Source organism: Odontesthes bonariensis, chromosome 15, assembly GCF_027942865.1.
Source record: "Odontesthes bonariensis isolate fOdoBon6 chromosome 15, fOdoBon6.hap1, whole genome shotgun sequence".
Lineage (NCBI taxonomy): Eukaryota > Metazoa > Chordata > Actinopteri > Atheriniformes > Atherinopsidae > Odontesthes > Odontesthes bonariensis.
In genome coordinates, this window is record NC_134520.1 from 13,888,932 (window position 1) to 13,915,982 (window position 27,051).

The window sequence follows — 27,051 nt, forward strand, 5'->3', positions numbered from 1 at the left end:
TTCTCTTAAATAAGAAGATTGTGGTATTCAAATCGGAAATAATGTGATTTATCTTCTTTGAAGAGGGGTCCATTTGTGCGCCTGCCTTACGGGAACCCGCGATATTCAGCTGGCGCGGTGAAGTCCTGTAATGTCCATCTCTGCTGGACTACAGTCAGACAGAGTGGCGCCTGTCCATGGTGTCATCATCGTATGAGTGGGAATCCTCTAAACAACGCGTGTATGTGTGTGAGAAGCATGGAGAGCAATCGGGGAAGACTGAATCATTCATGAGTATCTTCAGAATACACCGACACCAAACAAAAAAAAACTGAAGACGATGGATGGGTCCATCATTTCTTATCTAAAATGTAAGCATTAAAGACCTTGATTGCAGTTTTCAATGTTTCCAATCTTTATTGGGCTGCACGTGGTTCTGCAGTGTTATGACCACAGTGAGCCTCAGAAGCGGTACCTACCCATACAATCCATTGCATGCCATTCATTTAGTTTATTTTGGTGCCTAATGTTTTCAGTCAGTCATTAAGTCAACGCATGTGCAACATATTCAGCTAGTAATGTCGACACAAGTGCAATAAATCTACTCACTTAGTCCTTTTAGGTAAGTATTTTTAAAACTACCTTTCAGTTCCTATGAAATACAGAACAGTAAGTCACAGTACAGTATATTGGGTGGAGCAAAGGCTTTCCAAAGAAAACTTACACATCAACAACCAATTAAATGATCCTATAACTTCCTCCTTCAAACAGGTCTTTTGAATGACCTGGTTAAACTTTCTGTTTATGTATGCCATAAGGAAGTATCGCAAAAAAAAAAAAAAAAAAACGTCTTCTCTAAGTCCGTAAAACAAAAAAAATCTGGGTTTTTATTATTATTATTGGCTTTAATTCTTTCTTTCTTTTTAATTCCCCCTCATTGTATTCACTGAAACATTCTTAAACATACTGTGAACATATTTTTGGACACATTTAGTATCTTTGGAAGCAAGCGAGGAGCGAATTCTTGGGGCTTTGAGGCGCCGACATCTGCGAGGTGCGCAGAATTGCAAAGCAGAAAGGTTCCAAAAGTAGTTGTGTGCCTGGCTCGTATCAGTGAAATCTCTCGTTGTGCAACAAAGACAGAGTGTCTTTGTCATGGCTGCTCTGGGATTACCTTCCACTTTGAACCCATGTACAGCATGTAATGATATAGTAACACCATCCCGTAGACAAAGACACCTGTAGATAAACATCTGTCTGCAGTGCCTCTACGCGTAGCATCGCTCCGTACAGCGAGCGCGTGTCGGAGGCCTAAGGCTCATTTGCGCTTATTGGGTATGACCTATCCTGCTCAGAGAGGCTTTTTCAATTTAACAAAAGCCAAACTGAAAAGAGCTGTAAAAGCACACGCAATGCAGATGAACACTTCCTAGAAGAGCAACGTGCACGAGGATGCTTGTGTGATAATGAGAGGGACCACAGAGAGACAGAACGAGAGTGAGATGATAAGACAACTAAGACTGGGAATAATGCAGATATGTGCCTTTGTCTGAGTGACATGTGTACACACAGATAGTGTTCTGCACATGTGCAGCCGGGGAGTTGATGTGTGTGCTTGCATGGTGCAGTTGACTCTTTGAGGTTAGCCTGAATGGTATGTCAATGAGTTTTTTTTTTTTGTGTTGTCTTCCAGTAAACCTTGTTGTCATTCTGACTCGCTGCAGAAAGACTTTCACATTTCAGCTCCACAAATTACCACACTCATACTGCTATGGGCTGCTATGCACGTGCCATGTGTGGAGAAGTGAGCATTTCTTTTTTTTTTTTTCACCAACAATGGTTACATGGGGACTGACCCCCCCCCCCCAACACACACACCATTTAATCTACCTTTACCAATGGGTGCACAGTCAACATTGTTAAAACAGTCTGATAAGATAATGGTCTGTCAGCCATTATGTCGTTCCACACACTAAGTAAAGTAAATACAATTAAGTCTCACTTTGACTTTGGTTAATGTTTACACTGTTTATTATCATTTCATTGTGTTTTGACAATGCTACAGTTTATAGGCTTCGTGGTTGCCCAGTAAGTTCCAAAAAAACCCAACTTATTTCTACGCGTTTATTTCTGGGGAAGTCTCCTAGAAAAAGACTATTCTGTTCAGACACACTTCAAAGGATCGATCATCATAAACACGACAGTAATTTCATAAAGCCAACGTCTAGCTTTATTGAATCTGTAAAATATAAATAAACACTTATTTGGGTGAATGTAAATCAAATGTTTCGTAACACTGGTATCATGGCAGATCTGATGTCTGATCAGGAAAAGCAAACACTTGGGGGGGACTTCTGTTATGTCATAAATGTGGAAATCTGTAACGCTGTTGAAGGGAAATTCAACTGTCCAAATAAAACAAACGAGACACATCGACCTGATCCACTGCACGGCACAGTGGCCACATATTTCATTTCAGTCATTAGCTATTCATGTTTCATAACTAATAGATGATCCAGTAACGACATCAAGCCTCAGAGAGGAACCCTATCAATTCTTATACAAAACAAACATTCAGCTCCTGTTTCTCAAGTTTGCGGCCATCCAGAGATACACTTCCTGGCCACATGCTGCAATGCTGTGTCTCCTGACAATATGAGGATATTCCAACTGAGTTCTGGTGTGCTGCACAAACAAACTCCAACACTGCGGTATTCTGTGCAAACCAAAAGAGATTTCCCTAATGACTCCAAGCTTGTAACTGAAACGGGAAAATGGCAGAGTGGCGGTCACCTGAAAACCTAAACAATCTCGTCAACAACTGTTCCCACACACCACACAAGACTGCGTGTTGTACAGTCACGGTTTAGCCACAAGACTTGGATGGACAGAGGGAAAACAAATGGGGCAGGATCAGTATGAAGAGCACGGTGAAATGGAGGGGGTGGGGGGTGGGGGCTGAGTGTGAGGTGGGGGATTAGACATGATGGCCCCGTGACTTATATTTTCTCTCCATGTCTCACATGACGGGGTATGTGCAAAACCAGCACGAACAGCTGAGAAAGCACAACACAAGCACAAAAACGCCTCTCTGCCTCGCAGTCACACACAGTCATCGGGATATTCCATGTTGCCGGGCACCAGGAAAAAACCACACCTGCTGCTCTTGAATGGACAAATCAAGACAGATGGAATCTAAATTAAATCACACAACTGCCTTCTAAATACGGCAAATAACAAGATCATGAAAGCTAAAGATCACTTGTGCGACAGAAAGTTCCAGCCAGACAGACAAAATGATGCCAGATGGAAAACTCGGGAAACCCCTCATTAATCATTTCATTTGTGTCAGCGCTGCAATGCACGTGATGAGACGCTCCCCTGCCTCTTTCACATTTTGCCTTTGTTCATCGAATAACTGTCTTCGAAATAACTTTGTCTAGTTTTGGGATATTCTCGCGCTTCCCTAAACTATCGCTCGCGTTGCTCTCATCTCCGCAACTTCGCTTTTAAGATCAGGCATAATGATGTATCTCCCACTCAGTGTAACTACAGCAAAAGAATTCCTGGCTCACCTGTGTTGGTGCTAAGATATCTGTCTCTGCGTGTCAGCTATTTCATGGACCGGTGACCGGTCCAGGGCGTACCTAACTCCCATGGGAAGGGCTCAAAGATGTATAAAGGGAAGATAAACGCCTAACAGGTTCAGACAAATTCAGTTCTGCTCCTTGGACAAGCACATGCGCTGTAGGAAATGCCTTATCTTGAGCCACTGCCGTCATGTCGTCACATCTTATGTCCATCTCGTCGGCTTTTGTGCATGTTGGACCAAGGAAAACCCTGATAGTTACGCATTTTCTACAGTTAAGATAACAATTCTTGCCAGTCAATTTGGTAATCTATGGCCTTCTTTTTTGAAAAACATTTAACATTTTACTGTGGCTCCATCATGACACTCACGTACTCAGACGATAATGGTATCAGATTAGAAACTTCCTGGCCTGTGTCATCACAATGTCTGCTCTTCATACAATTTTAACTATAAGGGATTGGCTGGATGGACACTAAAACTGAACATAAATAGCAAATGATGCACGGTAACCATCTGGAACACAAAGGTAAATCTATGAGCAAGGCTGCATCAATCCACTGCCCATGTCTATGCAATTCCCAATCTCAAATACAATCCCTCTTTAAGGATAGTCCCACAGACACTCGAATGAAACCTACCACCTATTTCAGATGCCGCTTACAAACAAACCCAAAGAAATAACAAAGACTTTCTGAGTTTGCAGAAAGGAAGCGTGGCAGAATGTTAATTACAGTGTCCTATTAATGACATGCCTTGACAAGAACGGGGCAGGTGCTGCTGCCGTCGTCTAGACAACACAAACGCATTAGTAAGGTTCCTCTGCTGTAAAGTAGGCAGAGTAGAGCATGAAAGACTGGAACGAAAGCGGTGGGCGGGAGGCATGGTCGTTCCTCGTGATAAGTAAGTGTAAGAGGGCGTTTGATAGAGAGCTGCACGAGAGGGTGTGCGAGTGCTTTTATCATGACTCGCGCAGGAATCATACGTGCTGTGAATACAAAAAATGTCAACGCGGCTGCATGAAACCCACCTGGGTGAAATCTCCATTCCTAGGAAAGCTGAGGGTGGATACGTCCATGTCAGAAAGTCCCGAGTAGATATCCATGTGCATATCCGGAATGTTGGTGGTAGTGCTGCTGTTTAAGTGGTATTGCCTGGAGGAAAAGAAAAAGGTTTAGTGTGTTTCATCGCAACTCATCAAAGTAAAACTGACACTGACATGCTCTGATCAAGGGTACCGTGTCAACCCGTTAAAAATCACAATCAGATCAGATATTTTTCTAATCACCTACACCATAGCTTTATTTCTTTTTATTCGGTTCCAACACATGGCACATATGTAAGAAGTGAAAACACTTTCAGTTCCATATGTCGATGGCAAATTTGATTAGCGTACTGATATGTCTCTTGTAGGGACAGTTGCTCTGGGAAAAAATTATCTGAAACAAAGTTTCCAAAGTCGGCCACAGCAACTTCGACTGTCACAGATGAATGAAAGAAAAAAAAAACAAACAAAAATCCTACGTCAGATGGACAGAGAAGTTAGAAACTCCAGGTGACAAACACACAGAGTTATAGACACGCATCGTCAAGGGACAGAGAACAAAAGCAGCTCCTCCCGCGACAAGGATCCACTTTTCCTGAACACCAACCATGTCCTTGTGCCCCGTGTTAATATCTGACACAAGTCAAGGGACTGTGTATTCCCAGCATGGAGTATTTTCACTTACCCGCTGAATCAAGTTACAACGAAGCAGAGACCCACTGCACTAATGTTGGTGGCTAAAACAAAAGGAAAACTAAACCCGTGTAAAGGTGAAACTCATATTGTACCGTCCCATGTTCCTCTCATCCAATCAAGTGGCACGGCTCAAGCTCAGAGGGCTGGAGCTCTGCCAAGGCTATTCAAGGGATTTGGCTCTGTGTTCTCAACTGTGGGTCAGAGATCAGTGAGACTGATTGATTTAAGTTCACAACGCACCGAGATGATGAAAGCTTGTGTACGGAATCCAAACTATGGAAAGATGCTCTATGGGATTTCTTTACTTTTTCATTGAACAACAAAGCAGCAGAAGTCCGTATTTAACCCTTTGATTTGAGCCAGTCCATGTTAGAGCACTACATTTGGTGAGTGTCATTTTTAAACCACTATGAAATATCACAGTTGTACAAAGTGTACAAATTAGTCTCCACGATGGAAAAAGATGGGCAAATCCTGAGTGATCAATCTAAATAAGAAACTATAAAATCTGTTTAGTTCTGAAAAAAAACAACAACCAAACAAACAAAACAAAAAAAAAAAAGCTGCAAATGGTAACAATCACCCACACTGGAAATCCCCAATGTGGCCGCTTGGCCTTAAGCGCTGTGGAAGCGATATTATTACAGCAGAAGTCTTGGCAGAGCGGCATCAGCTGCTTTCCAACAACAAAGCTGGTCAGAAGCTCTCAGCCATAACAACTGACTGACTGACTGCATGTCCACATCCGACCTACATCATCTGAACCTCAACATTTATTTTCATATAAGCTCTGATTTGAGCCGAAATACTTACTGGCCAATTATTTACTGAACAAGCATGCGACAATGCCATATGGCTTCAGCGGGAGTTTATGCAGTTGTCAATTGATAACAAACTAAAGGGAGGGTTTTTTCTTTTTTAAATTCATGTTTTCAAATGATTGATTTATTTAAAGTTTGCTTATTGCCTTTGTAACGTCATAATGTGGTCAAGTTGTTGCATTTCATTAAAGTGTTTCAGATGGTGCAATAAAACTCAGGATTTCTTGGGAAATGAATGTGAAATTGAAAGTAATGATACAGTTCTTTACACGTATACCCAGTAATGATAAACAAACGCATGACTTTGAACAAGGCGGACTGGCACAGTAAGAATCCCACGAAGTGACAAAACAACTCCATGACAGCTACTTCTTTCACCGCATGAGAACGATTGCTTTTCACTGTGCTGAAACACCTTCTCGGTGATTAGCAACAGCTAAAACTTCCACAGAAAAGACACTGATGATTGTCGGATTCTGCTGGATGCCTGACAGGACAGTCGGCAGTGACATGCAACAACCAGCTGTTACGATTCCCCGGAAGAACACTATCTTCAGCTAGAAGGATGACAACATGCCGCCATCATACCACCAACAGCGTGCAACAAGTGAGCTTTGGGTTTTAGCATCGGGAAACACTCCAGTTTGGCTGCAAGCAGTAAAAATGGTAACTAAATGATGAGGCAGGCAGCGGGTCAAACCACATTTTGGAGTAGATATGAGGAATTAACAGCTGTCTAATTGCATCAAACGGAGAAGGAGGAGACCCTGACTTTGGATTTTGGTCTATGGCACAGGCTTCCTGACAACCTACTACAACAAACTGATAAAAGCTTTTTGATGAAAGTGGTCAGATCAGTCAGACTGCTGTCTCAAAAAAGCCTCTTTCACCCATGTACATCTCTCCACTGATCTGGTGGCAACCTAAAGGGTCGATGTCATGTGTTGGATCGCTCCCCTGGTGCTTTCCTGTAACATTTTCAGATGGCGATCTGACTAGATTGGAACTAGTTAGATATATGCATTACTTTCATTATGGCAAATGTGTGGACTGCTGCAGTCACCTTAACACACACACACACACACACACACACACACACACACACACACACACACACACACACTGACATTATGGGTTAATCTGACATAAAATCAGCTGTTCGGAGAAATCCAACAGGTCACGTTACTGAAAAAACAACAGCATCGTTCAATCTTTCTCATTCTGTGCTTTTAGCCGTTTTAAAAGCCGTTTTAAAAGTGTTCGAGCTGTAGCTTCTCCTCCCATTCCGAGCATGTAGACATAGTGCTGGGCGGTATACCGGTTCACACCGAATACCGGTTTATAATTTCATTATGATATGAATTTTTAATATACCGCCATACCGGTGTATTTGATTACACAACGGGGGAACGCTGCGTCGCGCGACATTGTTTGAGACGGGACCCTTTTCAGTGTTGCGCTTCTAAACACGCATGTTTACTGTCTATTTTTAACGCTATTTAAAAAATACTCGTATTCGTTAAGCTGCATTTCCTTTCCCTGCTCTCCCTCCGTCTCTGTCAGTCATGCATCTCTTTTATGAGGTGCCACCAGGGACATAAATCAGAATTAACTTCCATATACACATGTGAAATTAAACTCTTCCACATACTATACTCAAAACCTTGCACAAACACTAGTGAAAAGCTCTCACATAAACTAGTGAAAACATTTACCTCTTATATAACCTACTCAAAAGCTCTCATACACACTACTGAAAAGCTTTCATATATACTAGTGAAAAGCTTTACCTTTCATATATACTAGTAAAAACCTCTCATACACATATGTCAAACCTCTCATATACATATGTCAAACCTCTCATACACATATGTCAAACCTCTCATATACATATGTCAAACCTCTCATACACATGTCAAACCTCTCATATACATATGTCAAACCTCTCATACACATGTCAAACCTCTCATATACATATGTCAAACCTCTCATACACATGTCAAACCTCTCATATACATATGTCAAACCTCTCATACACATATGTCAAACCTCTCATACACACATGTCAAATATTTGTGGATTTCAGTTGAAACGGAAGGCATTTCAGTGAAACAGGAAGGTGTTTTATTAAACCGGGAGTTGTAGATTTTAAACAGAAGTCATTCTGGTTAGCTTCGTGCATTTTGTGCAATCTCCTGCCGGTATTTTATGAAATAAAATAAACGACAATTGCTCAGCCACCCGCTGAATACCGCACACAAACAGCGGCATTGCTCAACTTTATTTTGGCTTCGACGGAGACCCTGCAGCTGGCAAAGGCATGCTGCGCTGGCAGGACGGAAAAAGAGATGCTAAGCGGCTATCCACCGAGTCCGGAGCTGGAGTTGAAGTGATCGGTTGCTGCCCAAGCCTTGTAGCCTTTGACAGGGTCCTGATCGTCTCCGTTGTAGAGCAATTGTCGTTTATTTTATTTCATAAAATACCGGCAGGAGATTGCACAAAATGCACGAAGCTAACCAGAATGACTTCTGTTTAAAATCCCGGTTTAATAAAACACCTTCCTGTTTCACTGAAATGCCTTCCGTTTCAACTGAAATGCCTTCCGTTTCAACTGAAACGCCTTCCGTTTCAACTGAAATCCACAAATATTTGACATGTGTGTATGAGAGGTTTGACATATGTGTATGAGAGGTTTGACATGTGTATGAGAGGTTTGACATATGTGTATGAGAGGTTTGACATGTGTATGAGAGGTTTGACATATGTATATGAGAGGTTTGACATGTGTATGAGAGGTTTGACATATGTGTATGAGAGGTTTGACATGTGTATGAGAGGTTTGACATATGTGTATGAGAGGTTTGACATGTGTATGAGAGGTTTGACATATGTGTATGAGAGGTTTGACATGTGTATGAGAGGTTTGACATATGTGTATGAGAGGTTTGACATGTGTATGAGAGGTTTGACATATGTGTATGAGAGGTTTGACATGTGTATGAGAGGTTTGACATATGTATATGAGAGGTTTGACATGTGTATGAGAGGTTTGACATATGTGTATGAGAGGTTTGACATGTGTATGAGAGGTTTGACATATGTATATGAGAGGTTTGACATGTGTATGAGAGGTTTGACATATGTATATGAGAGGTTTGACATACGTGTATGAGAGGTTTGACATATGTGTATGAGAGGTTTGACATATGTGTATGAGAGGTTTGACATATGTGTATGAGAGGTTTGACATGTGTATGAGAGGTTTGACATATGTATATGAGAGGTTTGACATGTGTATGAGAGGTTTGACATATGTGTATGAGAGGTTTGACATATGTGTATGAGAGGTTTGACATGTGTATGAGAGGTTTGACATATGTGTATGAGAGGTTTGACATGTGTATGAGAGGTTTGACACATGTGTATGAGAGGTTTGACATATGTGTATGAGAGGTTTGACATATGTGTATGAGAGGTTTGACATATGTGTATGAGAGGTTTGACATATGTGTATGAGAGGTTTGACATGTGTATGAGAGGTTTGACATATGTGTATGAGAGGTTTGACATGTGTATGAGAGGTTTGACATATGTATATGAGAGGTTTGACATGTGTATGAGAGGTTTGACATATGTATATGAGAGGTTTGACATGTGTATGAGAGGTTTGACATATGTGTATGAGAGGTTTGACATGTGTATGAGAGGTTTGACATATGTATATGAGAGGTTTGACATGTGTATGAGAGGTTTGACATATGTATATGAGAGGTTTGACATGTGTATGAGAGGTTTGACATATGTATATGAGAGGTTTGACATATGTATATGAGAGGTTTGACATGTGTATGAGAGGTTTGACATATGTGTATGAGAGGTTTTTACTAGTATATATGAAAGGTAAAGCTTTTCACTAGTATATATGAAAGCTTTTCAGTAGTGTGTATGAGAGCTTTTGAGTAGGTTATATAAGAGGTAAATGTTTTCACTAGTTTATGTGAGAGCTTTTCACTAGTGTTTGTGCAAGGTTTTGAGTATAGTATGTGGAAGAGTTTAATTTCACATGTGTATATGGAAGTTAATTCTGATTTATGTCCCTAATGGCACCTCATACTCTTTCGCATAGCCTACTCACACACACACACAGCCCCTCCCCTCTGTGCACACCGCGTGTCTCCATCAGCGATATCATCCCTGGAAGCTTGCTAGCTTCAGCGTCGCGTTAGATTAGCTCAACCGAAAGAAGACGGCTGGCGAAATTCACAAAAGGTTGGTATCACGTGCAACTTTATAAAATCACACATTAAAAAGTCCTATAAAAATATTTTATATTTTGAATACAATGTTGTCCCGTCCCGACCCATAGCAAACAAGCTATTACGCCTTCTTTATAAAGTTAACTAGTCGCAAGTTTGCCGTAAAAAAAAAAAAAAAAAAAGTAGTTGGGTTGTCGAGGTCAAAACACTAGCAGCTGTGAATCAAATAAAGTAGTTTTTTAAACTCTTACACTGAATGTTTGCTGTTTCAATCCAGATGAGTATTGAAAAATATTTTCCGCGATTGAAAAAGAGACGTGCGTGTTGAGGATGAGGAGCAGCCTGAACCGGAGGTATCAGTCTGAAACAGCTGAACAGTCCGACCAGTGTAATTAGCTATGTTATTAATTTGTTTACAATGAAGATGTGAATATTAATACAATAAAGTTCTGTGTGACCAATTATTAACAAAGGAATTATTTTGAAGAATTTTAATTTTAATTTTTAATTCTGTTCTCAATCTGTAGAAAATGCTGTGAACACCTAATTATGCATGAAAAAAAAATACCGTGATATGTATTTTTGGTCATACCGCCCAGCACTATGTAGACATATCTTCAACTTCTCCGATCCTCCGCAGTTTAGCCTGAAACAATACTCCATGTATGTGTGGTTCTTTCAACCTTAGGAACCTTAACAGAAAAGTGACCAATGTTTGAGAGACCGCATGCCATCACTTTAACAGATCAATCGAATGAAAAGAACTCAAATGTAACGGAAAGGCAGCAGGGGGGGCAATTCACACATGACACCAACACATTTAGTTTCCACCAGATTAATGGACTGCATTAGATGTATGAAAGGGTCTTATGCTGAAGATCAAAAGGTCTATGATTTCTCAGGTTTTTTTTTACCAGCCTGCAGTTCTACTTCACAAACCACAGCAATTCCTAAACTGAGCATTTGTTCCTCTATTTTTGAAAATATTCAGAAGTTCAATTAGATATGGCTGACTTACATTAGGAACATATCTGGAGGCAACTGGGAGACGAGCTACAGTGTTAATTACATACACGCATTATTTTCCCCCACAGCTGTGTTTGGGAACAAACATTTTTCCCACTGAATGGTGGATCACGTATCGCGATTCCTTTTCCTGGATTCACCAGAAAACGGGCACTAAAAGTCAGCCCTCCGGGAGTGAACGCAGAGGGAAGTTTGAGCTCATCCCCGATTCTTCACAAAATCATGCAAGCCGTCTATAATGCACCGGCCTCCTAGTTATTGATCACATGCAGTAGGCACGGAGGTTTCTGTGGCCTGTAACAGTCTGGTGTTGGTTCCAAGACCGCTGTGTGCAACTGCGGCTTGTTGCTGTGCAGACAGCAGCCAGAGTAAAGAACATGTAATGAATGCACACGGATATCAAATTAAAGTATTAAGTATTAGACTGAAGTATCCTTTCCTTTTTCAGTGCGTTATCTGGTAGAAGAAAGTAGAATCAAAGTGGGAAGACACAAAAACATAAAGTGGACTGTGATTTTAAAGAGGTTTCCTTTATGTTGGCGCCATGTGCAGATGTGAGTGGGCAGCGCAAGTCGACCATTTGAGCAAGCACATCATTTGCTTAAACACATTTTGTCCTCACTGGTGTAATGTGATCTATTCACTCCTCTACATGTTCTCAATGGCTATGTGAGCAGACAACTGAAGGCTTTCAAGTGCAATCAATTCAATTTTGACAGTAGAGTGCAAGTCAACGGAGCAGCGGCCAGCTCGAGCAGCAGGAGCTCACACAGGGCCGTGTGAAAAAGAGCCAGACGGAACATCAGACGTAAACAAAGCCAGGTGGAAATGCAAAGACCACAGTTTTATCCCCTCTGTCCTGTTTACTCAGTTGAAATGGTAACAGAGACAGATGCTGAAGCAAAAGTGGTTACAAAGAGTCGCCCTGACATCAAGTGTCGGGCTGGTTTCAGAACATCTCTGGAATGTCATGCCACTCTAAAGACAAATAATCATTCCCAATCAACTCGAAACTTCGAGTTCTAAAGAAATTGGTAATATTCAGTCCCACTATCTTACTCGACACCACAGATCTCTCAACTTTTTTGATCATTTCTGCACATTGTAAGACAGAAAGTAAGATAAGTGGCTTGACATCATAAAATTCCACTTTGAGTGAACTTAAAAACCACAGACTGTGCCTTCACGTCATTTGATGCTGCAGCTTTAAAGATGAAAAGAGCAGCGACTGTGTGTGGATGCACAGAGCCCCGCACATCTTCAATTCAATCTGCATATCAATAAATATCTCACCGTTGAAAAAAGACAGACCCGCTGCTGTTTTTTTCACAGATCTGTCTTGTCGTAGCATTAAGACAATATCATTAAAAAAAAAAAAAGCCAAGCACCACCTCAGACTCACATGTCAAACATACATATGACCTTATACATTAAAGCTGCCGTCGGCAGGTTTTCAAAATTGCGAGTCTAAAGTCGGAAAATTCGAACTGATACAACTCTCAGGTCCCTCCCCCAACCTCTAACAAGCTCCGAATCGCCCCCCAAACCCCTCCCCCTCTGTGGACGAGGTTGTGCACGTGAGTTCACACCAGTGTGAGCGCACACAAGCTGGGGCAGACTCACGCTCAGCAGCGTGTGCACAAGCTGTGATTGACAGGTAGGATTCCTCCACCCTAACTTGATTGGTTAAAAACAGCCGAGAGCGCTCGGTTTTTGCAAGCATGATTACAGGCTTCAGAGGGAGCTACAGATTTCGTTATTTTTTCTAAACAGCCTATTTAATATTCTACTTCCAGAATCCCATGACAGTTCAAGCTAATATGACTAAAAAAAAGTTGCCGACCGCAGCTTTAAGACATCTGTTAAACACTGAAAGGCTGATCTTTAACGGCTTCTGCTGCATACCAGCATTACATAAGGGGTGTTTTTTTTTTTTTTTTAGTGTAGTCTTTCTCTTTTTCTTGCATACTCTTGGTTCGTCTCGCGTTCTCTCTGAGATTTGCCTAAAAAGCTACTTAAATTACAGTTTAAAGAAAACTTAGCCCGTGTTAGAAACACAAATTCACCAAATCTGAGCAGATTCCGACCAAGCCCAAGTATTCAGCTCGGCTGGTAGAAAGAGGCGTGCTAGCCATTTTAGGCAGATTGTTTAGGCCATAATTTTCAACTGCTAAAATGACGGAGCATCGGGGGCGTTAACGATGCAAAAATATACAGTGACTGGGTGCTAAAACAGCACAGTTTCTGTACACGCTGATAAGGGCTGCAGCTGCCTGTGATCTGTTGACATGCTGTTTAATCTACGCAAGAAATGCAGACAGTATGCTGCAGAACCTCTGAATTCTATTCTCACACACACACACACACACACACACGCACACACACACACACGCACACACACACGCACGCACACACACACACACACACACACACACACACACACACACACACACACACACACACACACACACACACACACACACACACACACACAGACACACCTCAACTGGGAAGGAACCAATCACATCTCATTAAGCAGTGAGGTCACAAAATCAGCTCCACATTGCAGGATGTTAGGTTTAGTCCCCCCGTAATAAGTCTGACGTCAAGCCGCCCACAACAGGAAATGATACTAGTCTGATAAAGCAGACCATATCAGTGGAGCAAGCTGGTGGTGTTGTTACAGTAAGTCACGTGCTGATTCGATTGGGTCATCACACCAGGTGTCAGGAAATGTCATAATGGGATCATTTGTAAAATCTAAATCGACCTGAAGATTTAAAAATGACAAATTCTAGTCGAAGCGGTTTTAAATTCAATTTGCTTTCACGCAGAGTATTAGACTTAGCAATTATAATGTATAAATAACTAACAGGCATCACATCACTGCTGCTGCCCTGAAATTCATGCACGGTTTTGTAAAAACAAGTTTGTAATAACTTACTGGTTTCCAGATTGCATAGGGCAGTGTATGCTGTATCCTGCCTGCTGAGAGAAGGATCCCCAGGAACCAGATGAGGCATACATTGAACTCTAAAAACACAAAAACAAAACTCTGTCACTTTATAAGTACATAAATATATCTATAACACTGTATTGTTTGAATCTTAGGAGCTTTCTCATAATGGCAGCATGAAAAACAGACGATCTGGTAATGAATCTTTCCAGTGGATCTTTGCGGATAAAAAGGAGGAAAAAAAATTATTGTCGACATGCACTGACGACTTCCATTTTGTAACGATAGTTCTTAAGAACTTTATGAGACCTTTGAAGAATGGAAAATAATGTGTTGGCTTCGATTTGCTGCAGTGTAACAAAAACAAAACAAAAAAAGGCTCTGACATGGTTACCTAAGCCAAATTACAAACCGCACATCTTTGATGACACTTTTAACTTTCATATGCCACGGTATTGAGAAATTCTGAAGAATTTCTGAAGAATCAATCGCACATTACAGCAGAGATGTTAAAAGCTTTGTGGTGCTCAAACATTTCTGGGACTGTTAAAGGGTAAATACCGTGAAATCTGGACTGTAAAGTCAAAAAGATCTGATTATCTGTTACAGGTGGAAGTGGGGAAAACTTGATGACATTTTTTTTTTTACACGGAATTACAATTATCCCTGCAGTAAGGATCACTTCCTCTTTTTTTTTTTTTTTTTTTTTTTACAGATTATTCAACACATGCCATATGGAGCAGCGTTCAGATATCTCTCAGTAAAAGGTGACGTGTTTTGTCTGTAGTGTTTTTTGCTCTGTATAAATGATAACCAAGTCCCACAGTGTACCTCAATGTTTGAGGCGGCCACAGAGAACAAGCTGCTGTCCAGCTGAGGGCCTTCTGGATGCAGGTAGTGCTCCCCGTCCATGGCCAGCGCTGAGGTGAGGGTGGGCATCAGACCAAAGCTTTGCGCATGACCAGGAGCTGATTTAAACCAGGTACCCGTCTACCGCCACCCACGTGCTGGCTGCGTATGAGATGGTACGTCTAACAAGGGCAAATGCTCTCCATGACCTGAAGAAGAAGGGGAGGAGACGCAGAAGAAGAAGACAGATGGACAGAGATGTTAGCGAAGAGTTGGAGAGACATTTATGACAAACAGGATCATGGTCACATCAACATTTAGGAGAAATGTGAATGCTCACATCTTTATAAAAACATCTGAATCAAAACGGCAGAAGGCCTCTTTATGGTACACGTCCTGTTAGGGGTGTCACGTTGTCTATAATGGAAAATCAGGGCTGTACAGTGCGAGCGTTTGCTCGCATATTGCGCCTAAAATTTGATTGTGCGAGGGGGAAAAAAAAAACGGTCGCAAATGTGCGACTATGTATTTCAACCCTTTCATTCGCATTTTGCTCCTAAAATAAATATACCATATAGAGAAAACCATTCCCACATCTGTACAAATCGACAAGAGTCTACAACTTAATAGTTCCTTTTTTTATCATTAAATGTTACCGAGCGGGGAAATGTAGACCCTCTGATCTCTTGTCATGACGCGGTGACGGTGACGTCTAAACGCACAAGCTGCTGATTCGCTACGCTACGGTCTTGGCTTGCGTTGCGATTAGTGAATTAGCTCCTGCCGGCTGCAGCCTAGCGTCATTGAGCAACGGACAGTGTGTGATGAAAGTAAAAATGCATTGGAAAAGCAGGCTCTAATCTCTGAGGGGGATATCAGGCGGCAATTGTCAATCAAAATGAATATAGCCTACTTCGTGGCTAAAGAAGAGGTGCCGTTCTCCAAGTTTGGGCCACTCATCCTACTCCACAAAAAAAAAACAGTGTGGACATCAACCCTACGTACGATAACCACGTCAGGTAGGTACATATGTGTATTTGATAATGATGAGATGTGAATGTAATGCCGTTAGCAGTTGCTTTAGTGGAATGACAGGTACGGCGCTATATAAATACTTATTGTATTGTATTGTATTGTAGTGTTACAATGCAGCCAATGCCTTACATTTGAATTCTGAAATCATTAGACAAAGAATATGAGTTTAAATGAATTATCTGGAGTGTGTGTGTGTGTGTGAGAGAGAGAGAGAGAGAGACTGTAGCCACAAACAAAATGCATCATGTTTATCTACACTGATGGTCACATTTAGTGCCATAGGCCTAGTGTTTCATTTCATTTCACAAGAAGACATGAATGGAATGAATTTTCACACTTTTCATTTTATTCTAAAGCGCTAACGTGATGCCATCTGCTTCTGCAACCACACAAACGGATCTCAGATCTTATTCATACTGCAGAGTTGGAGATGAGAGTTATTGATCGACAGCCCTCATTAGCTGGTTGTCATCTGACATCACCGAAGATTCAAAATTCATTAGAGAACCAATTCAAATCCCAGTATGAGGTCCATAAGTATAGAGAAATGCTGAAAAAAAGACAAAACACTTGTGCTGTGCAGTGTTACACATTTTAAACAAACATAAAACACAACAGTGAGTGTACCTGAAGCCTTTATATGAGTGTATTATAGCTAAACCTGTACGTCTCCGACAGAACAACAGGTCAGACTGGCTTAACCAGACTGGCTGGACACACTCAGGCTTCATAACACGCCACAAGGCCTCCCACTCCCATCACTTGATCTTCCAAATGTACACAAGAACATATGCTACTTTTGAACTGGTCGAAAGATGATGGACCTCTTTACACACATTCCTTTTGAAAACCGTGAGGCATTTCGGTGAAACATTTGTATGCCCTCAAAGAACAGACAACAGATCCCTTTCCAGACAAATATAGGGCCCACAAAAGGATTTTGAAGGCTTACAAGGGAGAAATTATGCTCTAAATGTTTCCACGTGTGCTGGCCAAGCGTATAGCCAAATTAAAAGAAAAAGCTAAACCCTTGACCAACAACGTAATTTGCTATATTGCCTTCAATGACAGCCGATTTAAACTCAAACAATAATCAATAGGAGATTGTTGAACACATGTTAGTACTTTACTACCAGCACCACAACTCTAGATGAGAGAATATCTTTGGGAAGAATCCCTCCTGTAGAGTTTCAAGGACAACAATCATTGCCGAGGTGCACCGAAGCCGTTCCTGCCACCGAGCTGAGACAGTTAATGTTCTTTTCTTTTTCTTTAACGTGTCATCCATCTGTACATCAACCAAGGAAGTGGATAACAATAAAAGTTCAACTGCTGTTGACAAGCACTATCATTCTAATTTAAGGGCTTGGGGGAAGAGGGATATTCTTTTGTTTAGATTTACAGCCCACATTTCCCAGTTGCATACTCTCACCATTTTAAAAGTGACCACAATTGCCTACTTTGTCCTGGTATGATTAGATACAGACACCAAATAGTATGTCAAATGCCAGCAGCTTGTACCTTTGGTACTTACAGGTAAGCTTTATGAAAAAAACAACAACAAACGGAACTAATATATGGTGCAGGAGGTCATCTTCGGCTCACTCTCCCAGTATGCCCAGAGAACACGTGTGTTTCTCTTCTATGTTACGGGTACACACTGTGCAAAACGCTGACTCCACGTGAACTCTGGAAGCAGAACATGAAACAAAACTGAATTTTATGGTAATCCCAGTCCAAATGCTAGACAAATACCCCGCAAATCTCTGAAGTTTGACGAGTGAAATCCTTCAGCACTTTGCACTACATGTCTGCTTAACATCAGTAACACTCTCTTGTCCCAAACTAATCAAACTGCTACGCTCCTTCCCCTCATCATTCCTTCCTCCAGTTTGCCCCCAATCTGGAACACAGGCCAGACGTGTTCACTGGGGACAAAGCTGAGGTAATAAATTCTAATAGAGTTCATGTGGATCTAAATAAGAGGACCTTTGTGTGTCTGAGTGCGTGCGTGTCAGAGAGACAGAGACCTAACCCAACATATTCCCTGCTCACATAGCCAATAGAAACAAAGGGAGGCCATTTTCCCTGCAGGCTGCCAGTGTGATACTGTCTGGATCAGGGTGAAACAAATGTGGGGGAGCTCAAAGCAAAGTACCAACTGAAAGATTACCTTGGCAGGAAGTCAGACACAGAAGGATATTATTTAGAAAGAAAAGAGTACTATACAAAAACAGTATTTGAGAAAGCTAAATATAATGTGTAGCAACTCTATCTGACACAATGATGACTTCGTTGACCTCCACCTCCAGCTTGCCAACACTGTCACGTTTTCAAAAGGTGGAACTGTTTCTAGTTTAATATCCTTAATTAGATGAAGCAATTCTTCCCCTGTATTCCCAAAACATCCTTTTACCTTGCTCCCCAAACCGCCAACGGACACGCCACCCTCCAAGACCAAATTATAGACCGTCTCTAAGCAATAGAATAATGTGTCTTTTGCTGTCCCCTAGTTCTACAACCCCCAGCTCTCCAGAGAGCGTCTGAGTATAATCGATACTGATTATTGTAAGAGTGGTCCCAGATATCCCCTTCCTGTAAGGCCTCTCATTACCGGAAAACAGCCGAACCCCCTGCTACTCCAAACTCCTGCGGGGAGGAAGAGGGAGGTGACGAAGTAAGCCATCACTGGGAGGAAAAGGGTTATCAGTAGACGAGAGAAAGAAAAACAAAGATATGTTTCCCACTGCAGCATCAGGGAGACAACGCAAACAAAAGCATGAGAAATAAGACTCGATCCTGGATCGCGAATATATAATTCCGGATTATTGTCTGCATCATGGCGGAAAAACAAAATACGAATGCCAAGGACAAAGAAAGAAAACACATATACCAACATAGAAAAATGCACATCATGGGTGTTCTATACTGTTTCTGCACAATGCACAAGTATGTTGTTTAAACTTTCATGCTACTGAAGCCCGTCCATGCTGAACTGAAATAAACTGAGAGTCTTCTGGAGCCTAATCTCTTCAATCCGTTCATTACGTCAAGGGTTACAGCTGGTTTTTGAGCCTCCACCTCGCTCTCTGGGTGGTCTGATGTAAGCAGTCGCTGCAGGCAGATTAAGCCATTTCGAGTGCCGCATTTGCAGAACCTTTTAAAAACTGAAACAAACCCCCGAACCGAGTCGCATAACAAGCCATTGGCAAGAAACTGGAAGTGCCAACATGGGGATTTAGTGACTTGTGCCGTCTCTTGACTGGACAACGCTCTAGGCCGCTTGGTTCCCCCTAAGCTGCTTGACTCACAGAGGTTAACAAGCAGCACACCTCCATCATTCTAAAAGCACAAGATGAGATTTAAATACGGAGCACACCTTGCGCCTGCATGTACTATAGGTGAAAGGCAGTGATACTGATGTCACCCCGATGGTGTGAAAGTGCCTATTACTATCTGAGCAGAGATCACCTTGACACCTTGCGAAGTGTGACTTCCTTAAGCTGCTAAATCACAATTAATGCTCACGAGGAGAGTCTGCCTGGCATGTGTGCCCCGTAACACAAGCAAATGCGTGGTCACATGTGGAGTGTTGAAACAAAATATTAATTTTCCACACAATGTCATTTTTGTGCCAACACACACACACGTTATGAGTAAAGACATCTTATCTCACACAAATGCAGCTTTCAAGCATTCTGGTATCAATATTGTACAAAATGTCTCTTTTAATACAGTGATAAGCACAGTGCTTGTAGGAAATTAATGACAGGAAATTCTGCAGGACAGTAGTTATTGTCCCACATTCTCTAATCTCCTTCTGTCCTGCTGCATGAAATCAAGGTTCATTCTTTCAAACCTCATCCCTCTGAGGTGACATCTGTGGCCTCGTCTTTTCTCATATGTATTCCTTTACTTCCGGTCACATTCACCTCATCTCTTCTTGCGGGCATTGCTAAATCCTTCCTGAAGTGCGGGGAACGTCCCTTGGCGATTAGTTCCGTTTCATCTTCGTCTGCTAAACACGTATTCAACACAAGCTCCCTGCAACTCACTGCGTTTTATAATTATTTATGATTTTTTAAGTCTGTCCGTTTTTATGTAAAGTGTGGCGCAGATACAGCTGAGCAGCAGCTTCACTGGAGAATGAGTGTTTATGAGGGGACATGATGATAAAAAATAGATGACGAGACAGTGGGACTTTATAGGTTTTAAGAGATATATTGTGAGACAGTGTGCCACTTGGCACAAACATGTCAAATTCATGCTATAAATTCATAAACACAAAGGACAGAGGCAGTCTGACTGATGGGGACGCCAACCAAAGCAAATACTGTAAATGAAAGAGACACATTTGGTGTCTGTTCTGTCGTGGCTTGCTGTCTCTCTGCCACTTTGAATTTCTTTGTGGTCATCTTGTGTCTCTTTGAGGTCAGTGTGATCATTCTGCATCTCTCTGCAGCCGGTTCTTTTTGGAAGTGAAGCACAGAGGCCTGCGGGCCTGCTCCGTAATCCCTCCACCAAAGTAACACGGCTGCACTTTAGCACACTTGCATCTACTGCCGTGATGTCGGCCTACAAATTTATCTCATCTGACGACGGGCATCCCTCTGCTGGCATCTGTCATTGTCTTTCCTGCCGAAGTCTGCGTCTGTCCTCGCTGCTAACAAGCCGACTTACAACGATCATTCAGTCCAGTGAACAGCACTGCCTCATCACCAGTCTGTGTCCATCAGTATCACAAGTAATCAGGTTAGAAATGATCATGGGCCAACTGCCTTACACCAGAGCAGCAAGGGGGCTGTTAGCTGGTTATGATTGCCTTGACTGGCTGGATTCATTAGCTACTGTGATGAAATATTCATAAAAGGAACAAGTTACTTCCCAGGGCTCAATCATTCAAACAGCTTACATTATTAATCAGCACCTTTTTTCGACACAAAGGGTCTATACTTGCCACTGTATGAACATGCACAGACGTATGACGCATCCCCTTAAGCACACAGACATTAGCTACCTTTCTTTTGCAATTTCCTATGATTGAAGTTTCATTTAGTATTACAGTGATGGCAATAAAAAGGGCCGCGAACAGCCCGGTAACCGAATAGGATACTGTAAAGTGAACAATGATCGGATGACTGTGTAACTGGTTCCGCTATCTTATCAAACGCTGGGAAATGGGCACAAATTTAGTTGTAAGAGTATGTCGTTATTGCATTTCTCCCATTCAAATATTTATCAAACTGTCCCCCTGGACTGGGACAGCACGGGAACACATTAAACAAACGGGAAGTTATTTGAAAGATCTGGTCCAACAGCCAGGTTCAAAGATTAAGCTGATAATGATAATAAATCATAATTACATCTTCATTAACCCCTTCTAAGAGGCCATTTAGCAACAGTTTGTCATGATAATTAATATCTTTGTGTAAAAACACCACCTGAATGAGCCATTAAAGTCATTCATCCATACAGAAAGAGCTTAATTATGTTTCTGGGTCCAGATGATGGCTTTGTTGTGGTAAATAAAAAAGAAAAGTCGAGATGAAAAAGCACTAAGACAAACGAAAAGGTGAGGGCACAGCTGATTCTGGCTATGGGGACGGTAACAGAGGAGCACAAAGAGCAAAGACGGGGTAAAACATCAAATAAAACAATAATTTACAGCATGATGGCACTCATCTCGGAGATAATACCTCTGCTTCAACGTCAACCACCAGCAGCCCCCAGAAAGAGATCAAAGACTGACGAGATTAAAGAGTGAACACTCCACTTAGCTGCCTCTTTGCCCCGTTTTGCTCCATCATCTAATTGTCCCCAGAGTAAAAGATGGTGACAGATCCTAGTTGGATGCAGCTCTTTAGCTTTATTGTTCTGGCTGAACTAGTTAGGCGAAAAGACAACTGCATGTTTTGCCCTAAAACATTAAAACTCAGGTACTTATTACATTAACAGACAAATAATATGTGAATAAGAGTTTCATTTTCTCACAAACATAAGCAAAATAAGCATATTTACTCATACAAGTATCAATCTAGGCTGATCTAATCACAAGAGTTTTAATAATCTAAAACTGCATGATGGATACGTAACAACTGTAATGAAACTTCTAATCTTTCTTAAAACGGTTAAATATAGATTTCCAGTTCCTTGTAATGATTGTGAAATAATACAAGGGAAAGAAGATCGGAGCTGCATGTAGCCTAAATATTAACCCATTAAGACCTCGAACGACATGCTGTATAGATATGGTAACAGTTTGCACATTTAAAAGGTCCCTTTGGGATTATTGGGTTACAAAAACCAAATAACACACCTCCCACCTTTTTTGCAGTTGTCTACTCATATCAGCCCTTTCATTTCTCAAAATGAGGACCATCTCCTTCTCCGTTTATGTCCCACTTCCACAGCACAAACTCACTGTTTCCATCACCTGTCCCATATTGTCTCGCTGATATTGCTGTCTCTTACCTACGGACTGTTATGCGCTTATTTCTATCCTCTCCTCTTGTGTGGTAACCAGCTGTAAGCTGGCATGTCCTGTCTTTGCCTACATTCGCCATTCTCTTGTCCCCACTCCTAAGACAGCAAGCCTCTGCTGTTAGCTGTTGCTTCTCACAAAGTCTGATCCCGCTGCTCATCTGAGGCAGCTCGTTCGACGCCGCTGAATCTCACGAGAGGAAAACATGGCACAGAAAAGTAAATGGTTGGGGCCACTGAAATGCAGTGCGTAACAAATGATGACTGAAATTCTGTGAACTGCGCTCCGTCCCTGTTTAAACCCCAGTCCCACTGCTGAACTCCCCTCTAGCTGACCTCACTTCTCTGACAGGCGTGAGAATATTGCAGCACATGCAGAGCAGCAGGGAGCCTGTCTGTGTCTGTCTGCTCTGCCAGGTTCAGTTCAGTTCATCATTTCTAATTAGCTAAGAGCTGGCCAATCCTCTGAGGATGAATTCAGACTCTTTAACTTTAACCTCACTGCAAGATGGTAAACCATGCTGAAAAACATTCTTAAATAATTACGTTAGAGTGAAGGGAAGACAAATCAAAGGTGTGAGTCAAAATTTCTGCACGAAAGTCATAAAGAACTAGCACAGATCCCACATGAATAGTAAAAATTTCAGAATTAGGGAGGTCCGTCACACACAAGATAGAACTATTTAATTTTTGCCTGTTGATGTACTCAAGTGGAAGTAATGTTTAAAGGTGTAACGTGCAACGTCATAGAACCACTGACTGTTGCATAAGAGCAGCAGAACAACACTAAACTGAAAGCAAAACCTACGTTGGAGCCGAAATAGCTCATAAATACGTATTTCTTGATTAAAAAGAAAAGCTCAGATCATTTCCCCATCTTTGGGACCCTTCACATGCCTTTCAAGCCAAAACTGACATGCCTTGTTGCACACCGGCTTCGTGTGTGAAAGCACAGAGGCCGATTGTTTGGACTGAAGTCGATCTACTACGGATATGCCTCTGAGTTGGCAAGGAAGGGAGAAACGGAGGCAAAACAGGCTATGTGCAAACTGGCGTCATGGAACTCATCAACAGTGCTATCGTCACTTAGTTGATTCTGAAATTCCCCCACACTGGGGTGTGTAAGCACCTTCATATGGTGAGTGTCTGTTTTCCGCTGTATAAAGGTTCAAAGTATCATACTTTGGAACTTTATAGTGGAAAATTGAGGGAAAATAAAGTCCTTCAACAAAATGTCCTTTGGTGTGGCTGAGCCTGGTCCACTTCACTGTTTTTTTTTCCTTTTTAAATCACAGGATAGTACAGCCCGTATACACAAACTCTAAAGGAGAGGGTCTATGTATACAAAAACATTTGATCTATTATCAGGGCTCCGATTTCAAGAGCTGTATCGTGTGTTAAAATGAACTAAATATCTTTGTGTAACACGGTATTTTCCGTACCCCTGTGACTGTATGTTGGCTGATCCCAGTAATAAAAATAAATCTGCACTTACTAACTCAGGATACAGTTAGAATCCGTTTTAAGCTTTTCTTAGCATATGTTTCTAAATAATCTTACAGACATCTGGCGTCTAAGTCCAACCCCTGCTACATCCCTGCCCTTCATCACAGCGGAGCCAAGCTGGTTTAGAAACAGCCAAGCTGGTGCACAACAGCAAATAACGAGCATAGCGCAGGTGACTACATGCTTGGTAGTTAGACAACATATGAACTTAAGAGTGAGCCGACATAACAGCCAGACACAACAGAAAAGCATAATTTCAAGTTCACTTTAAGAGTACAGCATGTGTTGTTTTTAAAAAAATAAATCTATCTGACTTGGGCATTGTGGAAAACAACAAACAAACAAACAAAAGCCTTAGGTGCTACACCTAAGTCTACTCGGGCAGCATTGTCTGCTAAAGTCTTGTTTGCGTCCTCAAGAATTCGAAGGCTTTCACCAACTTTGAAATGAAAGCGACATAATGTATCAGCAACACTTCAAATATGGTCGTAAATCATGTCATTGGTAATAAAAGTAAAAAGCTGGTGTCTTCATTTCTGGTCTTTTTCTTAAAAGAGACATTAGTCCAGTTGGACAATGCCAAGAGGCATTTTTTTTGCAGGAGAAAGGTAAGGTGAGATAAATAAACCGGCTGCCAAAAGTACAAACACATATACGAGCGGATGAAGTGGGTGATGATACAGCACAGGGTTAACCTGAGAATAAATTTGCTCCTCTCCGCATCGGGGCAGGCAGATCCATACAGGATGTCAATTCCCCTTTCTGGCTGGCAACAAGTTACACTTCCCTAAACGATACAATGAAACAAACATCATCAGGTGGATTAGCTGTAAAAAAAAAAAAAAAAAAAGAACAGTGACAAAATATGGTATCACACTAACAACTATGCTAAATCATGGGACTTTGGGTGTAACGTGTTTGTTAAAGAGGGAGAGGTCTACTTACAAATGCAAACACACGGAGAACCAGTTAGCTCAACTGGTTTAGGGCGCACTTCTCATGCAGAGGCTGAAAGTCCTCAACATTGCCAGCATGGGTTCCAGTCCTGGCCTGTGCCTCTTTGTTGCAAACAGAGGGCTCTGTTTTTGCCTGTTTCCCATCTAGCTTTTTTTCAACATTAAGGCCACTCGTGCCACACTGATGTCTAACAATCATTCTACTTCTTCAAATACACAAAGACCTAACAAACAGACAAACGAATAATTTTTTTTTTTTAAATACTATCTTAAAAAGGCCATTACAAAAAACGCCAGCCGAATAATATCATAACCAAACAAACAACACCGTCTCCCTATCCACTTCCTTAAAATTAGTTTTAACTGGTGTTGTATTAAACTGATTTCATTAAAGTAGAGGGCCAAAGAGGACGTGTAAGGATTAAAAGCTCAGCCTGTTCAGCTTCTTTTTTTTAATAACCATTTTGAAGCACCCACAAAACAAAAAGAAATGCTTTGATTGGTTGCTTTGTCTAAAGTAAATACAACTAATTTGTATAGCTACGGTGAAGAAGGTTGTGCTATTGTATCGAATTTATCCAAGTAGATTAGACCACTCTACTGCCTGTTCCATTCCAAACCTTTTATATCCTCCATGCTGCATGTCAGGATTCAAATAACAATTGCTCCTCTTCCCTGTTTATCACATGGATTTGGTAGTAAATCTAAGCTGATGACTGGGAAAAAAACAAAAAACTATTTAATCATCCACAGAAACTAATAATTCTCTCATATTTCCTCCCTGAAAGAGTTCCATTTTGAAATTTTTGTTTGCTTTTCTCAGAAAGAATTTCACACACTTTTCCTCATAAAATCTGAAGACAAAGCAGTGGGGCAAGCCAGACTATAACATGCTTCCCTGCATTTCAGTGATCGCTCATGTGGCTTGGGAGACATCCACACAGGCTGGATACCACAGGACATAATATACTTGGTCATGCAGCACTTGTTTGTTTCTTGTGACGTGTGTAGAACTGAGCTCTATGGCCCCAAATTCTGAACCATTATCAGCTGTCCTTTCTCTCTCCTCTGACCAAAAAAACATATTATGTTTCATGCATGAACTGTTACCTAATGAAGGCCAGATTCCAGGAAAGCAGGAACTGAATCAAATAGATTACCTAGTACCGATTCCCCTCCTCCACTCCACATTTTTCAGTCTCACTCTAATCAACCCATGGGCTATAAATGAGATTTATCACTGGCATCACTTGAAGAAGGGAGCAAAAAGGAGCCAGCAAAGACGAGGGGGAGAGGGAGAATGAAGGCCGGTTAAAAACAGCAGGGGGCACGAACCATGGATCACTACTGAGCTCACCAAACATGAGGAAAGATAAGGTCATTTTCGAGTGACAACTGTAGTGAATGCATCAAAGAAAGCCTGAACATTACATCAACATTTCAGAAGAGGCATCTTTATACCTTTAAATGTAATCTGACTAACTTGCTGATCCAGCTTCCAGTTCCTGCAGGCTATAAACACCGTACAAACAGATCTTGTGTTTTGTGACCCTCAAAGTCCCCGAGGAGCAAGCAACCATCCATTGTCTGGCACAGCGAAAAGTAAGGAAAGGGGGAGCTGTGCGGGATAAGCACACACATAAACACACACAAGCACAGAGGCAACCTTCAGTAATATTCCTGTGTCAAAAAGAAACCCAAGACAGAGATATGTTTTCACCGCCATTTGTTTGTCTCTCTGTCTCTGATTGAGGGAAACCTCCAGAGCCAAACTTTATGAAACTTGGAACCCTGGCGCTGGCCCACATACATCCAATAGTCAAAAAGTAGCCTGCATTATTTCTTTGATTTATTTAC

General features: G+C 41.5%; 1 protein-coding gene across 3 annotated transcripts in view; it reads right to left on the bottom strand.

Moving 5' to 3' along the window:
- The window catches only part of sbno2b (strawberry notch homolog 2b), a 63,453-nt gene that overhangs the window by 34,301 nt on the left and 2,101 nt on the right, over positions 1-27,051 (bottom strand). For 2 of the 3 annotated variants that reach the window (XM_075485081.1, XM_075485079.1), the window contains exons 2-4: positions 15,200-15,426; positions 14,357-14,445; positions 4,599-4,722 (exon numbers count right to left, since the gene is read on the bottom strand). In XM_075485081.1, the coding sequence (XP_075341196.1) occupies positions 4,599-4,722; positions 14,357-14,445; positions 15,200-15,307 (321 nt within the window). In that variant the 5' untranslated portion in view covers positions 15,308-15,426. Of the gene's footprint in view, positions 1-4,598; positions 4,723-5,298; positions 5,369-14,356; positions 14,446-15,199; positions 15,427-27,051 lie in introns of those variants that run through there. The other variant, XM_075485083.1, reaches the window with a different exon arrangement.